A 12,777-nucleotide genomic window follows, 5' to 3' on the forward strand; every position below is an offset into this window, starting at 1 on the left:
CCAATTCCCCCCTGGAAACCTTAACCAGATGCCTGGAAGAAGTGACAAAATGGCTCAAGCAGAGTCGTCTGAAGCTCAACCCTTCAAAGACAGAGGTCCTATGGCTGGGTATGAAGGGACCAAGTGAGGAAGCATGCTTATCCAACATGGACGGAGTAGCCCACTGCACCAGAAACCTGGGGCTGATCCTCGACAGCTCCAAGGAGGCACAGGTCACAAGAGTAGCGAGGCAGGCCTTCTACCACCTACACCAAGCCAAGCTACTAGCGCCCTATTTGGCACCAGAACACCTAGCAACAGTGATCCATGCAACAGTCACCTCTAGACTGGACTTCTGCAACTCGCTCTACGCAGGCCTACCCTTATCCTTGATCCAGAAACTGCAATTGGTGCAGAACGCAGTGGCCAGGATTCTCACCAATACACCGTGGAGATCTCACATCCAGCTTATACTTCAACAACTCAACTGGCTCCCAATTGAATTCCGGATCTGGCTTAAGATTTTGGTTCTTACCTTCAAGGCCATATGCGGTCTGGGCCCAGTATACCTGAGAGACCGCCTCTCCGCCTATACCCCCAAAAGAGCATTAAGCTCTGCCACCACCAACTGATTGGTGGTCCCTGGCCCCAAACAAGCACGTTGGTCCTCAACGAGGGCCAGAGGTTTTTCTATCCTGGCCCCCACCTGGTGGAACGAGCTCCCTGAAGAGATCAGGACCCTGTCCGAACTCCCAAAATTCCGTAGGACCTGCAAAAGGGAGCTCCTCCACCAGGCATTTGCCTGAGACGGATAACAGGTCCCCCCTAAGACATCCCCTCCATGGCCTGAACCACTCTTACCTCTCTGAGAGCCTTAGCTAAGTTCCTGTTCCTGTTATATTGTTGTTTAAGATTACTGAAATTGTGTTATTTAAATTATTGTTGTTGTATTGGTTTATGTTATACTAGAAATATAGCCCTTTGCAGTTCGAAATGCAATGGGCGCTAGCAGTGAGAGTGGGTATGGGGGGGGACTACCTGCAGTCCTTCTTGGAGTCCGGGTTTTTCGGCAGCGGCGAGCGGCTGGCGAGCGGCTGCATGTCTTGCTGGAGTCCTGGGGGTTTGGCAGCGGCGGCCTGATGCGGCGAGAGGCGCGTCAGGCCGCCGGGCAGGGAGCCCCCAGCAGCCGCACTCCGCACGACTGCCGGGGGCTCCCTTAGGCGTCAGGCCGGGAGCAACTGCGAGCCACGCTGCGCACGGCTCACAATTGCTGGGGCTGGGAATCAGAGGGACCATCGGCAGGCGCTTTGCGCCTGCCGATTGGTACCTCCGATTGTCTGTCATGAGGAAGGGTCCAATCTGGACCCTTCCTCATCCCGGACACATCCTGCCCCAGAACCCCTTACTGTTTTATTTAGTCCGTGGCGCCCGCGGCGCCACGGGCGGTTTACAGATATTAATTTCTTCCATGTATCTCCCTATGTTGTATGTAAACCGCCCTGAGCCATATGGAAGGGCGGTATAGAAATCAAATAAATAAATAAATAAAATAATACTTTTCCTGGATTATAGATTTGTTGATCTTAAAGGTGCCATTGGACTCAAAATTTTGTTGTACTTCTTCAACATGACTATCCACTTGAATCTATCCTTTGTTAGTTGACATAGATATTGCTGGATCTATTGTATTTGTCTGTTCTTTTAAAAAAGCCCATGTGGGCTATGAAATCTTGTGATGATTAATTAATTCTGCATTGTATAGACTTTTTGCTGAATAAATCTATTTATGCTAGTGAAATAAAGGTTACAATCTTATAAATCTTTCATTTTGCAAGAAAGAAATTCTAGGGAAATTGTCAGTTCAGGTTTCCAGGTTGCAGCACTAGTTTCTTACTATCCGTATAAATTCTAAGAACCTAAGAAAGGCAATCTCAGAGTGAGTCCCAGGTTTTTATGTACTTTTTGCAAAAAAAAAAATGTTTCCAGGGCACTCTAGCACTTGACTAAAAAAACATAGCAGAATGAAAGTATCCTTTCATTTTTTTAAGTTAAGCAGAGAGACAAACCAAGACAGTGAAAAGAAATTGACCACTTAGATGTTAGTTAAACTGAGCACCCATTGTAGAACAAAAGACCACCCATTCTTTGAAAGAGGCCCATAAGCCTATTCCTGAAATTGTGGTCCTCCTGAGATGAGACAAGGACTCTTGTATCAACAAAGCAGTTTGCAGAATTGAACTAGATTGAAGGAGGCAGCCTGACTACTGAAAATGAAGAGTTGGTCATGTTGCAAGGATCTCTGGGTAAGTAAATCTGTTTTCCAGCTCCAGGGTGGACAGAGATTCTCCATAATGCCACATTTGAACAGCAACCGCAGGATTAACATTTTGCTGGGACCAGGAGTAACAGAGGGGGAGATCTTTACTCAAGATCTTGCAGCTGGTTGATAATGGCCTCACTTTGGGATTGCGGGAGTGTATATAAATTTTATTTATTTGGTGGACAAGTGGCAAAGCCAGGAAGGAGTACTGTACTAGGGTGTGTTTGGAATAAGATTGCCAACTTTCTCGGGTGGCCAGTTCTGGGTTGGGAAATGCCTGGAGACTTAGGTAGAGCTGGGAATGGGTGGGATTTGGGGTGAGGAGGAATATAATGCTTGGAGTCCACCCTCCATGGCAGCCATTTTATCCAGGAGAACTGATCTATATCACCTGGAGAGGAGTCCACCATGTGGGGACTGGCATCCCTACAACTCTCGCATGGGAATTCATGGAAATGGGGAAGGGCTAGGGAAGCAGAACTGGGAAAGGGAAGGAGTTCAACAGGGATGTGATGTCACTCTAAGACTTCTCTTTCTCCATATCAGTCTTTCTCAACTGTTCAACCATTGAGAAACCCCTGAAACATTCTTCAGGCTTTGAGAAACCCCAGAAGTGTCACGATCGTACATAATATGGTTAGGAAGCAGAGCTGTGGACACGCCCACCTGGGGTCCCTCCCCTTCCCACCCCCTTCAGGCCCATCACTGGCCATTTTGGAAGGGCAGGACAGGTTGACATGACCACATATAGTCAGACCACCCAATAAATGTTTAACAAATTTAAAAGACATATACAAATTTGTCAACTCCCACCCATTCACGAAACCTTTCCAGGGCCATCAAGACACCCCAGGGTTTCATGAAACCCTGGTTGAGAAAGTCTGCTCCATAGGGTCTGCCTTTTGAAGCTTCCGTTTCCTTTTGAGAAGTGAGCTCTGTAGTCTGGGGATCACTTGTAATTCTTGGGAAACACCAGTCCCCACCTAGAGACCGAGTTTGGAGTGTGGGGAGGCAGAGTTAGCATTGCAAAATTTTACCTAGCACATAAAACACTGGTGCTGCTATGCTGCTAATGACATCAGTGATCCTGGATTATGACATGAAGACATATAAGAAATCCCTATTGCTGAATCTAATCAGGCATGGATCCCATAAAACGTCTGAATGGGAACTATAGGGAAGTCCTTCTGTATTCCTTAAAAGAAGATCGGGACCTATGTATAATAAACAAACAAAAATCAGCTGCAATAGGATTGTTGTGTTTTTTAGAAACACACTGCTGCTAGCTTTTGGTTCAGCAAAGCTGTCTTTAACAGGGCACCTGTGGCCTGCTTTATACTTCATTTTGGCTTTATCTCATCAAATCATAAGGCCTCAGAGGACTGATGCAATTTTATTTTAAACATTTATATCCTGCATCTTAACAGAAGCTTTTGAGGCAGCTTATAAGAATGTCCATTAAAAGAGGTAACATTTGATTACTAAACAGCATGCAGCATTTTAAAACATCTTAAGACAACATAAAAGACAAGGACAATATGAGGGGGGAAAGAACCTCCTAATAAAAAGCTTAGATAGTCTTAGCCTGTCTTGTGAGACTAAGAAGGTCAGGTTCTAGGAATGCAATGGGGGAGGGGGAGCATTCTGAAGGTATGGGTGCCACCACAAGAAAGACCCTACCTTGAGGAGCCACCTGCTTCCGATCACCTACTTCTGATGCAGACTGTTGAAGTAAAACTTCTTAGGTCATCCTGTCTTTAAAAGGTAAGGGTAAAGGTATCCCCTGTGCAAGCACCGAGTCATGTCTGACCCTTGGGGTGATGCCCTCCAGCAGACTCAATAAGGGGTGGTTTGACAGTGCCTTCCCCAGTCATTACAGTCATTACTCCAGCAAGCTGGGTACTTATTTTACCAATCTCAGAAGGATGGAAGGCTGAGTCAACCTTGAGCCGGCTGCTGGGATCGAACTCCCAGCCTCATGGACAGAGCTTCAGACAGCATGTCTGCTGCTTACCACTCTGCGCCAGAAGAGGCTCTAACCCTGTCTTTAGGTCACCCAAATTGAAATTTAATTTCATTATGTATTTTAAACTAGCGATCCCCAACCTGTGGGCAGCGGACCACATGTGGTCCGTCGAGTAATTGGAGGTGGGCCCCGAAGGACGCCTTCTCCCCCCCCCCCCGGCCCTTTACAACACACTTCGGGTGTCATTGTCTCCCATCACTCCCAGATGGGACTATCTCGTTGCAGAGAAACAAGCTCAGGGTTCCCATTGATTTGTCATTGTCATGAGTTAAAATTTCCATGAAAATAAAATGTTCCTTATGTTCATTGTTGTGGCGTGTCTGTATCTTATTTTGAAGGGATGTTTAAACATTACCATAGCGATCAGAGAGCGTTAGGGCAGTGGTTGAGAGTAGAGGAGTAAACTAGCCCCTCCCCACCAGGCCTCAGTAAAATTGTCAAGCGTTGAGTGGTCCCCAGTGATAAAAAGGTTGGGGACCACTGTTTTAAACCCTTCTGTAAGCTGCCCTAAGCCGCCAAGGAAGGGAAGGGTGTAAATTCAAAAATAAATAAATTTTGGATATTGGAAGCTGACTTTCCCTTGCATTTTCCCCACATGGTTGGCTGATCACGGAAATTTTAGGAGACCTGACAAGATTCCCAGTATCCAACAGAGTGGCCAGACAGTGTGTCTGCCAACAAAGAAATAAGGTGTACTGATTCCTAAATGCCATTGAAAATAGCTGAGCCTAGCAGGAAACCAAATACATTCACAGAAAGGCAAGAATATTTTAGCACGTCTGTGAACTGAAGTTCTGTATCTGGGGTAGAAAACCATGCAAGTTTGCTCTCTCCTTCTTCGGAGGACATTAGACTGATATGTACCTTTTTCTCCTCCTTTGTTGACAGAAATAATCCATTTCTGAGTGTCAAAGCTGCCCACTGCTCCGGCTACTTCCTAAGCTCATCCCTTATCCGCATGAGGTCTAGCAAAAGTCACGTGCAGCTGCATTTTTGCCAGTGGAGCTTGCTTGTGATCTCACAGCACACAACTCCTGCTAGATTTTTTTTTTGGAACTCCAAAAGTTATACTATCTTAGAACTGATGGGCAGGATTCCACCCCCCTCAATATAAATGTAACTGTGGAAGCAGAGATGCTAATATTTGTATTCTTTAAAAAAAAAAATTCCAGAAAGCAAATAGCTGCTAGAAGTTGAGCAATATTTGATCCCCCCCCCACCATCAACTGTGGCTTGGTTATTGAAACACACCTATCAAAGAACACCAGTTTATAAATTAAATCCCCACTTCAAACATGCATAATGTATATGCATAATGTACAACCACCATGAGCCTATCCGGGGAACGGCGGTATATAAATCAAAATATAAATAAATAAATCTCATAACGTAAAAGCAGAGCACTATTAAACATCTGGAACATTAAAAAAACAATCAAAAATCCAAGATCTGCATAAAACAACTGAAGGAGAGCCATTGCTGGTCAGAATAGAGAGTTAGATGGACCAGTTATTTTGACTTGTGATATGGAAGCTTCATATGCTCTGGGGGCCAAACAATAACAAGAATCACACCAGCATAATTCATTTTACCCCTAAACAATTATGTCATGTTTCTCTGTTTTGCTTCTGTGCTGTTTTTCCAATTTCCCCCATTAGGGATCAGCTAGGTGGGGTTATTCTTCAAGCATAGGGCATATTAAGGAAAGCAGTATTGGAATAAGCCCTTGCAAGCACAGGATTCTGGGGCGGGGTCATGATGGCAACTGGTGTAAAACCAACATGGTTGAAAATGTAGATATGCCTTCAGGAGGGTAACTGTGCAAGCAATTCTAGTTTTAGAACTATGGATGGTTACTACAGAGTTGGGAATTGGTTCACAGGATGCATCTGTGGTTTCAGCCCAATGGTGTGACGTTCCTGGAAGTTTGTGGGTCCAAGTACAAGGACCAGTGGAACAGTGGAGGACAGATCATCTGCTGTTGTGACAGCCTCACTTGTTGTAATGTTCCATTCTTCCATGTGCCTTTGTTTTCACCTTGCATTCTTAATCCCCATGATGACAGATATGAGGTGGCTGTCCTACATGTAAGCTGAGTTCCTTGTTTCTTTTTCTTTTGACTGTCCCTGGATGCATGTTCTCTGTTGATGTCTTGTTCCTGGTTCTTGACCATCTTGTCTGTGAAAGGAAACGCTCCAGCTGGCTTGCCTGATAAGAAGAAAGGAAAGTTTGCTTGGTTTAGTCACTCCTCAGAACCTCATGGTAATGTTCCAACGTATTCTTGTGCCCATCCTTTTATGTGTACATGTGTGTTTCTGTGTGGTACCTGTACAGTACGTCGGTGCATGTATATGTCTCTTTCTCTTGCTTCTGCAGCATTATGCACTTGTGTTTAAGGTGTCCCGGGTTGCCATGCTCCAGTAGGTCTCTAAAATGCTCTCTCAAAAATCTGAGGATTGTTTTCCTTAATAATTCTATGTCCTTTGAACAGCCATATGCTAAAATGCTGACCATAGGACCACTTGATTTTATCTGTACTATTTCATTATCCCTTGGGTGTCTTTCATGAGCCGGTGTGTAATATTTTCAAAACTGGGTGTATAATTGCCAGATGTTTCCGGATGTTTAGCTGTTCCACAACAAGAGATCACACAGGCTAGCAGGAAAGAGATACGGGTGGGAAAGAAACGAATGAATGAATTTAGCAGTATTGTCACCACACGTTTTGGAGAGAGAATTCCATCCATTGATGTTATCCATCAGGCCTTTCTGCTACGCATTATGCTTTCAGTTGGATGATGTTTGCATGTGCCATCTTCTTGTCCCAGACAGCTCCCAGGGAAATCAATGGTGTTTGTGGAACAATTGCACTTGGTAAATTGCATCCCATGAGTAAATTGGCAAATTGCATCCCATGTTTCCCTTCTACATGTATCCCTTCTACTTCCCCCTAACGCAAGGGCCTCTGCCAGGCTTCTAAGCACCTGACATCTTGTAAAAAACATTAGTATCAGGGAAGCCTTATCTGCCATATTAGCCCAAGGCAAAGGTGATTTGATTCTGCTAGTCAAGGTAATAAAAATTATTTTATATCATCATTTGTTGACTTTCACAGAATGAAGACAGACGGGATCTGATCATCAGGATGGGCCCAAAAGAAATTCAGTATACTTTGTTTTGGGTTGTTTTTGCTCAGTTATGTTTTGTTTCATGAGAGCGTTTTTCAAGTAAAATGATAAAATCAGAGTCCAGTAGCACCTTTAAGACCAACAAAGATTAATTCAGGGCGTGAGCTTTTGAGTGCAAGCACTCTTCTGACTAGTCTGATGAAGAGTGCTTCCACTCGAAAGCTCACGCCCTGAATATATCTTTGTTGGTCTTAAAGGTGCTTCTCTGATTTTATTGTGCTACTTCAGACCAACACGGCTACCCATTTGAATCTATCAAGTAAAATGAGTTAGTCTTTCTAAAACTTAAAGCAAAAAAGAAGAGGTGGCAGCCCTGCTCTGAACACCTGCTGTGCAATAAGACGATTGTACATAGTTGCCTAGTGAAATAATTTGGAATTGGTGACACATACCTTTTCAGCTCTTAATATACGCCATGCTGTGAAATCTTGTGTCCGCTGGGTGGCTTATAAAACGTGTAGTTTGAGGATCTGCCAGATCATCCGTCCAGCCTCATTGTGTTACCCTGGAGCAGTCATTCCTTTGTGCGTGAAGACATTGTGTGTCCTGTTCTCGGAGATCACAAGAGTGGGAAGGGGTTAGTTTAGCTAGGAACACTCAAGATTCAGTCTCAATTTACTTGAGCGGAGATCACCAGTGCAGTTCAAGGAAGTGATAGGAGTAAGACTAGCCACCCATGATGTTGCCAACTCAATGAACTGGGAGCTGTTCACTGCTGAATGGATTGACAGCTCCCTATCTAGCATGAGGACACATAAATGTTGAACCTACAGCCTGTAGTGACGTCACTGTATGCCAGCAATTAAGCTGAAGTGGAATGAACACTTCTTGGGAATGGTTTAACTTGATAAGCATCTTACCATACAGCAGGGATGGCCAGTCTGGCTTTCAATATGTCTATGGACTTAAATTCCCATGAGCCATTGGAATTGTTGTCCATGGACATCTGGAGAGCCACAGTTTGACACCCCTGCCATACAGCAAGTTGGACTTTATGACAGTAAAGACTCAAATAAAGTCGATCCTTCTGTAATTATAAATACCTGTTATTCTATTTGCTTAGATCTGTCTGTCTGTCTGTCTGTCTTATCTATCTGTCTAATCTATCTATCTATCTATCTATATATCTATCTATCTATCTAGAGCCAGTTTGGTGTAGTGGTTAGGAGTGCAGACTTCTAATCTGGCATGCCAGGTTCGATTCTGCACTCCCCCACATGCAACCAGCTGGGTGACCTTGGGCTCGCCACGGCACTGATAAAACTGTTCTGACCGGGCAGTGATATCAGGGCTCTCTCAGCCTCACCCACCCCACAAGGTGTCTGTTGTGGGGAGAGGAATGGGAAGGCGACTGTAAGCTACTTTGAGCCTCCTTCGGGTAGGGAAAAGCGGCATATAACAACCAGCTCTTCTTCTTCTTCTATCATCTATCTATCTATCTATCTATCTATCTATCTATCTATCTATCTATCTATCTATCTATCTATCTATCTATCTATCTATCTATCTATCTATCGAGAGATGTAAGCATATAGAATAACAGTGACTTCCCATGACATATTATTACCAACCTTTCTACCTCATTCTGTAATCCAGCATCTCAGTTATACCCCCAGAATAGGAGCAAAATGTCTGTGTGTCATGTATATTTGCTTCCCCACCATTTTTGTCTAGCATTTTTTAAAATAACCTTGCAGTCTTTTGCCGAATGAGATGATGGGTGAAATTCTGAACTAGCTGAAGCACAATACATCATTTTGCTTTCACTTCGCTCAGGTGAACTTACCCCATCACCAACATAAATAACTGAAAGCACCTGCCACAATAGGACTTTGAATTAGCCTGGAGCTTTTAGGTAGCAGACTGTAAATAAATGTGCGGTCTTTACAGTGAAAAGGCTGAGGTCTTTACAGGACCCTGGTTAGCACCTACTTTTAACAGCAGCCATATTTTGAATTGAGCTACAGTTAAAGGACTAGCTGTGTTGTTTCTATCCACTGGCCTGCTTTAATACAAACCAAAAAATTGGAAAGAATTCTTTATCCATCTTCTTCCAGGCATGACTTAAAGAGCCTCATTCCAGTGTCTCTTGGCACAGATATTAAATGGAATGAAGATGTTTTGGGGTCAGGACGTGCTATGCTTGGGGATAGTTTGGGGGCAAGCTATACCTCTTGGCTTACTATCCATTCCCTATCCTTATGGAACAGGAGAATTAAAAGTTTGAGGCTTTCGGGCTACTTAATAGAACAACTTAATGGAAATTGCCATTGGTCTTCGATTCAGGAAGAGAAATTCTAAGGAATAATAGTGCAGGAACGTAATCTGCTGGGGTAGCATTATTTTCTTCCCGTGCAGTCTTTTACAACAACTTTTAAATTTCAAAGTATGGGAAAGTGTCCTGTAATAATTCACTTGGCTGTAGGATTTGCTTCTCTTTCTTGAGGATTCTGTAAACAGAACTCTGTCCACATGAGGGAATTTCCTTTGGTACTCTCCCATGCAGCTAATACAGAGTATGGCACACACTATAGCTTAGTGGAAAGGAGCCTCTTGTGGCGCAGAGTGGTAAGGCAGCCGTCTGAAAGCTTTGCCCATGAGGCTGGGAGTTCAATCCCAGCAGCCGGCTCAAGGTTGACTCAGCCTTCCATCCTTCCGAGGTCGGTAAAATGAGTACCCAGCTTGCTGGGGGGTAAACGGTAATGACTGGGGAAGGCACTGGCAAACCACCCCGTATTGAGTCTGCCATGAAAACGCTGGAGGGCGTCACCCCAAGGGTCAGACATGACTCGGTGCTTGCACAGGGGATACCTTTACCTTTATAGCTTAGTGGAGCTTTTCTGGCGTCCTCTGCCAAGGTATTAAGGCCCAAAGCAGCTCCAAATATCCTCTGCTATGGCTGCTGGGACTGGAGCAGCTCACAGCATCCTCCACTGCAGAGGCCCAGGCCTATGGCTTATTCTCTGCCATAGTATTTCAGAGGTTCTCCACTGCTACAGCCAGGTCTGGGGTGACTCCTTGTGCTGGATACAGCACAGTAAGGACATTGTCTGCATATACTCAGACAATCATTTTTTTTAATTTCAGTTCCAATTTAATCCACACACACACACACACACACACACACGTACACACATACTCTATTTTTGTTAAATTTTCAGATTTTTCTGCAAACTTAGGGAGTCCTCCAAGTTTCCAGAAAAATCTCTTTAACATTGGTCTGGCCCTAATGTGTGGATTTAAATATTTGCAGTTCACATTTAGATAAGCTCAGTGCTGGAAAAATACATGGCTCGTCATTGGTTAGCTGATGGCTGACCAGATGGTAGACTAGTTCGAGGATTGCTTCTTGTTGCACCCAGTCCACTGTCACATGTTTCTAAATCCTAGCTTCTTAATAGTAATATATGAACCTGGCCCATACCCCCTTTTCAGTTCTTGTTCTCTGTGCCCTAACTGTGATCAAGAATGCATGCAGACATTGCCTGCTGTGCTTAAATCAAGAGGTCTGGAACATTAACAAAAGCAGAACTTCCTTTCCTTGTTTACCTTCTTCCCATAATTGTTGATGTGTGAATTTGGTCCTTCAACCTACATGACTGTTCCACCAAGTGTCCAGCATGGAAGTCAGTCTTTATTCACCCTACTAATACAAAGCTGCCAAGTGAGCAGGTTAATGGTACGGTAGATATAGGCTGAATTGCTGGGGACCATGTGAATTAGTCACCCAACTTGTTTTATCATACACCCCCAAAACATCTCAAGGATACACTTAATTGACATGCTCAGCTTGCCAGTGTGGCATTCTGTTTTTCTCTGACTTTTTACATGCCAGAACATAGGGTCAAGGTTGCCAAAGTGTTGCAGTTCTTCACAATCACTTTTGTTGGGGGTTGTTTCTGGTTACCCTTCCACGTCCCCCTTTGGCTCTTTGCATTGTATTTGGCATGCATGGTTCTTTGTATCTGGACTGTGAGCTGTTCCTTGCATCAGGAATTTTTCTGCAACCTCTGAATATTCACAGAGGCAGACATACAAAAAAAAATCACCAATAAGTTAGCTGAATTGAAAAAGGACTTGAGGGGCAGTAGGAAGTAATGTCAAAAAAAAAAAAGCAAGGAAATCTTGGTATGTATAATTTGGGGGAAACAGCTCATGGAACGCATCTATTCAATACTGCTTTATACTCTGACAATCATGGAATAGATGTATTGGCTGTCTTAAAATTTTAGAACTCATTATGTGAGAGTTACTATCTGTTTAATGAGGCAACAACTGTATTGCTAAAATAAAACCCCTCAAAAGTACTATGGGGGCATAGGATGAAATGAAGCCAAACCCAGCTGATTGTTCCATACTTATCAGATACATATAATGCAACAGTCATGGGGATTCATACCCTCAAGTAAGAGTTGGAATATGGAAATAGATTGCACAGAGACTTTTTAAAAAACCCAGTAATTCCTTTTCCACATAATTTCATGAAATGGAGCTGTGCCGCTCCCTCTAAGCTGTGGAACTGACATTGAAGGTAAATGCTTACCCAAAAGCTCCCCTGAGAATTTGATCTGAATTTGTGCGAGTCCTTCTTTGCTATTAACCTATGCCTTTTTGCTACGCTACTGCCGGTAACGGCTAATGTGCTGCCGACTAATTACCAACATTCCGCTCTTTTCTTCCCTCTGACTCTTGCAGTGAGTATGCCCACCAGCGAAACAGAGTCCGTGAACACCGATAACGTGGCAGGAGGTGATATCGAGGGGGAAAACTGCGGAGCACGGCTGGCGTGAGTGTATCCATATCTGTGTGTGTGTCTCTGCTCGCGTTTTGTCAAATCCTAACAGAAAAAGAGAGGACCTGTCCCAGGCTATCAAAATCAGTTGACAATATCTGTACACAGCCCGTGGCGCCACGGGCGCCACGGACTGAATAAAAGAGTAAGGGGTAGTGGGGAGGAGTTAGGGCGGGACCGGTCCGGGATAAAAACTCGGGGGGGCCAATCAGGAGCCGCGAAGCAGCTCCTGATTGGCCCCTCCGAGTGTCAATCCCGCCCCAAGCAGACAATGCGGCTCCCCATTGCCTGCTTCACTCGCTCGGAAAATGGCGGGGCGGCTGGTGAGAGCCTCGGCTGGGGGCTGGGCCGGGAAGCCTTCTCTCGGCCGCTCCGCCCGGCGGCAGAAGGCTCCAGAGAGCCTCGGGTGGGTGGATGGGTGGGGGGGGGACGGGAGTTCTAGCGCCCGTTGTATTTCTGCCTACAACGGGCT

At 44.6% G+C, this 12,777-nt stretch overlaps 1 protein-coding gene across 33 annotated transcripts in view; it reads left to right on the forward strand.

Annotated features, from left to right (window-relative positions):
* CACNA1C (calcium voltage-gated channel subunit alpha1 C) overlaps positions 1 to 12,777 on the forward strand; it is a 611,497-nt gene that overhangs the window by 453,096 nt on the left and 145,624 nt on the right. For 17 of the 33 annotated variants that reach the window (XM_077340079.1, XM_077340052.1, XM_077340055.1 and 14 more), the window contains exons 10-11: positions 6,513 to 6,587; positions 12,209 to 12,299. In XM_077340079.1, the coding sequence (XP_077196194.1) occupies positions 6,513 to 6,587; positions 12,209 to 12,299 (166 nt within the window). The remainder of the gene's footprint in view (positions 1 to 6,512; positions 6,588 to 12,208; positions 12,300 to 12,777) is intronic. The other 16 variants (XM_077340062.1, XM_077340073.1, XM_077340060.1 and 13 more) reach the window with 1 other exon arrangement.

This window comes from Paroedura picta, chromosome 5 (assembly GCF_049243985.1).
Source record: "Paroedura picta isolate Pp20150507F chromosome 5, Ppicta_v3.0, whole genome shotgun sequence".
Taxonomy (NCBI): Eukaryota; Metazoa; Chordata; class Lepidosauria; order Squamata; family Gekkonidae; genus Paroedura; species Paroedura picta.